The 4046-nt window shown below is 56.6% G+C and overlaps 1 protein-coding gene across 1 annotated transcript; it reads right to left on the bottom strand.

The window, feature by feature from the left end:
- Positions 1-868: 868 nt before the first annotated feature.
- On the bottom strand, positions 869-2957 carry LOC127751702 (uncharacterized; the record flags this gene model as incomplete). The annotated part of the gene is given in 4 exon segments (XM_052275667.1): positions 869-2242; positions 2315-2493; positions 2566-2706; positions 2799-2957. Coding segments are annotated over 4 exon segments (690 nt in total). The 3' UTR covers positions 869-1927.
- Between the last annotated feature and the right edge of the window lie 1089 nt (positions 2958-4046).

The raw sequence follows: 4046 nt of genomic DNA on the forward strand, positions 1-4046 counted from the left end.
AGCCTCCTAAACAGTTCATTACTGACTTCTCCTAGCCCCCCCCCCCCCTTCAGCCCAAATCGCTCCCTAGGGTAGGAAGGCAATTTTTCCTACAAAACCCCTGAAAGTAGGCAATCTTCAGTAAGTTCAAACCTGTGCCTGTGTGTCAAATGAGTCCCGCAAAACCTAGATCACTTGCCGCCGAGATTAGGCCTCACGCAGGTATTGTCTAACCAACCCATTGACTACTTTGAAGAGTCAACTGTGTTGTGGCCTACCCCTACCCTACCGTTCACGCGAGCACACCCAAAACGACGCCCACTCACAAAAGCAGAATTCCTTAAGGGCGAGTGTAACTGACCATGTTGTGCGAGGCCATGGCGAGGCCCTCAGCCTAGGCTGCGGCCCGCCGCATCTGCATACGCCCACTTTCGAACGGAAATCTGTCTAGGGCCGGTCCTGGTCGCGTGGGGGCCCTTATCACGACCCCCTCTACTCGGTGACCCCGGGTAGGGCGGACCGTCGTGGGTGCCCCGCGGCAGGACCGGGCAGTCAGTTGGTACCCGGAGTAAGTGTGGACGTGTGACTGTGGGAGTGTGCCGGTTGCCTGCCAGAGAGTGAGCTAGAGCGGTGAGTTCGTCTAGGGATCATCAGTAGTATTAGTCGAGGTGCCTTAGGTTAGGTAGGGCCCCTTAACCACTGCCCTTTTTACTGAATAAACCGCCTTATTTCTGAGCAATCGTATCTGTGTGCTTCCTGACTACTCACTAGAAGATTCACCCGTAGACTGATTGCCAGTCATAACAACCACATGCAAACGATCTGACAAACATGTTGTGAGCCATAGAACCATATAAATATAAATAAATAGCGAATGTCACCAAAGTAATTTCTTTTTCTTATACGTCACTATATTTCCCTTTATGACTCGAAAACACTACAAGAACACACAAAAGGACATAGACATCAATAAGAGATTCAGTCAATAGTTTCAAACAGCCTGAGGTTGGTCTACTGCACTAAATTACAAACAAAAGTTGAATATTTTACTGTAATGTAAAAAACAATTAGACAACTACTCGGTGATTCTTTGCACGCGCTAGTGCAAGCGGGTTTGCCTACTCACCGGGGCCATGGCGCCTTACGCCAGAGGGAGTAGGCAAACCCGCGCTCACCGATGCGAGCAAAAAGACGCCCGGTATACCAGTAATATTTACATTTTGATGATTTTAAAAACGCTTTCTGAGAGATATTTTTAAACTCCTTGATAAACTAGAATACACATTACACAAGCTGAAATCACAGAAGGGGTGGCAAACAACCAGACATTCACAATTTAAGTTTTGGCCTCAGGCTGATAGTGCCTTGCACTGGTTGGGGACCATCTGAGATCCTGGCAAGTAGCGCTTATGCCCCTGGAAAATACACGTGCTGGTTTAATGTAAAAGAGACGGGCAATGGCACATTTGGAAAGAGAGAAAATATTTTAGCCAGGGTTTTTGCCTTCCCTTATATTACAGAGGAATAAATTAGCAAGCACTATCTTCAAGAGTTTTGCTCCATGCTTTTATATATAAATTGTAACATTATTTACACTCGTCCGCTTACAGCTTATCCTCCGCCGCGAAGGCCAACGCGGACTCCCCCTCGACCCCCCGCGGATAAGTCTCTGGTTCTGACTAGCTTTGGTTCGCGATCCCTTGCTGAATGAATCACACTTACACACTAGGGTCACTCGATACGCGGAGTATCGACTTGGATCAGAATTATCACAGTGCAGGTTAATCTCACAGCTAGACTCGCCGATGTTTTCGGCGGCCGGCGACAGCATGCATTCGACTCGCAAAGTGTCCGTACTAGAGGACAGCTAGCTGCTGGAGTCGCCAGTCGCCGGCCGCGCGGTGATGTGTCCAGAGCCGGGCGCGCGCCGGCGCCGGCCCGCGCGAGGCTAGCTGGCGAGGCTCGAGGTCGACGTGACGGACGACGTCGACGGCGACGAGTGCAGCGACGGCACGTCGTCGGCGTCCACCTCCGGGAACGGGGCGTCCGCCATGAGGGACGTGGGCGCCGGCGTGGGGCCCTCCTCGGCCTCGGCGGCCAGGACGAGGCCGGCGGCGACGGGGTCGTCGTCCAGCTTGGGCTGACCGGGAGGGAACAGCGCTCCGTACGCCGGGGGCTGGTCCAGGTCGTCGTACGAGGGTGGCCGCGAGGGGTCGTCGTCCAGGTCCGAGTCCAGCACCAGCACGCCGCCGCTCACGCCCATCTGTCGACAGTCTGCGGCATTAGACGACGTCGCGCGTGCGCGCGGGGCGGGGGGAGGTAGGAGGGCACTCACCTGGGGCATGAGCACGGTGGTGGGCGTGTGCGAGGGCGCGGAGGGCGCGGGCTTGGGCTGGCGGCAGCAGCACTCCCACAGCCCGCACAGCATCAGGAAGGCGCCGCACACCAGCATGCCGAGCATCAGGTAGCCCCACGGCCCGTAGTTGGACAGCGTGTCGGGGCTGGCCTCGCCCTCTGCAAACACCAGCTCGTGAAACTCGCTGCGACACCGCAGTGTAGTCATAGTACTGGCCGCGCTGGACTTACGGAGGGTGGCGTCGTGTCCGCGGCTGCTGTTGGACGGGTGGAACTTGTTGAACTGGGTGGACTGCAGTAGCTCGTACAGCAGGTCCTTGGCGTCGGGGATGATCCTCTCCGCGCCGGCCTCCTTCTCCTGGCCCGGGGTCTCTGCGGCACACGAGTTTCCAAATGAATCGAATGAGCCGAACAAGAACGCTGGCTGGAAAAAAAGTGGTATGCACGACGACTCCTGTACTTACCGATAAGCCTGTGTCTGGGGTTGCACATGTTGGGGTCCTCGTCGTCACCGACCATGGGGCAGTTGTGGTAGCCGTCGCACACCAGCTCGCGCGACACGCACAGCGGGAAGCGAGGCCGACGCCAGCACGACGAAAACTGGCTGGACTTGCACGTCGCGCCTGCAACAGAACAGCGCGGTCGGCTCAACGTACAATATACTCTGTCCCCGTCCCACTTAAAAGTGTAGGGTGTGTCTCTCTCTGTCCCCGCCTCTTTTACTGACTCTCTCGCTCGCTCGCTCGCTCGCTCGCTCGCTCGCCCGGCCGCGAATCTAGTTCGGTCGACTTGCGACGCGTTGCGACGGCGGCAAGCGAAGTGGATTTGTTATGATTTCCACCCGCATCACTTTTTCTAATAACTTTTGCCTCAGTACAAAATAAATCCTGAGCGCTGAGGTGAAGAGCGCCCCATAGCAAATTATCCTTCCCTGTGGTGCTATGATGATCACGGCACGTAGCCGTTAGGCCTCGGCCGCTGGCCGCTACAGCTGGTCTAACCCGTAACGGAATACAGCCGGTCGGGGTGAGAGTAAGACGGGGTGACAGGTTGTCCGGAGGGGCGCCAAGGCGCGCTGGCCAAAGGCCGGCCTGAGTTTAAAGAACAAACAGTTAAGGGCCAGAGCACACCCGGCGTTCCTGGAAATCAAAACACTTGCATGCGCGCGTGTCGGGCGCGGCGGGGCCTCCGCCCCCGCCGACCGCGCCCTCCCCGCCGTGGGGGGCGCGAGCCCTTTAAAAGATAGGAGCGCCGGGGGCTCTTGGTCAGTTCCCTCTCCGAACCTCTGGACACCACTACCACGTCCATCTCACCGGGAGCTGGTCCTTTGCAAGTCAGATCAGAGTCGCTGAAGTGCTGTTCTGTAACCACGAACCATCGCTACTGCCACTGTAAGTAATAAATCGATTGCAAGGAATATTGGTGTCATCCTTCCACACTGGACCACTAAGATTCATAAGAACCCGCGGCTTGACACATCAGATAGCCTTCAGCTGAGTATTACCAACTGACCACTCCGCTCGGAGTGCCGTCTCGCTCGGACTGTCTGGCCGGTAATATCGACCATCCGGAGCGATCCTTAGCGTAGCGCCTGCGACGCGTTGGATAGGCCGACCCGCGCAGCAGTTGAGCGGAGACGGCGGCCCGTCCTGTGCTGCCTGAGCGCGTGAGTGAGTGCAGAGGACGACCGGACGTCGCGAACTCCCCCCCCC

The sequence above is a fragment of the Frankliniella occidentalis genome, unplaced genomic scaffold (assembly GCF_000697945.3).
Source record: "Frankliniella occidentalis isolate FOCC.00 unplaced genomic scaffold, Focc_3.1 Scaffold748, whole genome shotgun sequence".
NCBI classification, from domain to species: Eukaryota; Metazoa; Arthropoda; class Insecta; order Thysanoptera; family Thripidae; genus Frankliniella; species Frankliniella occidentalis.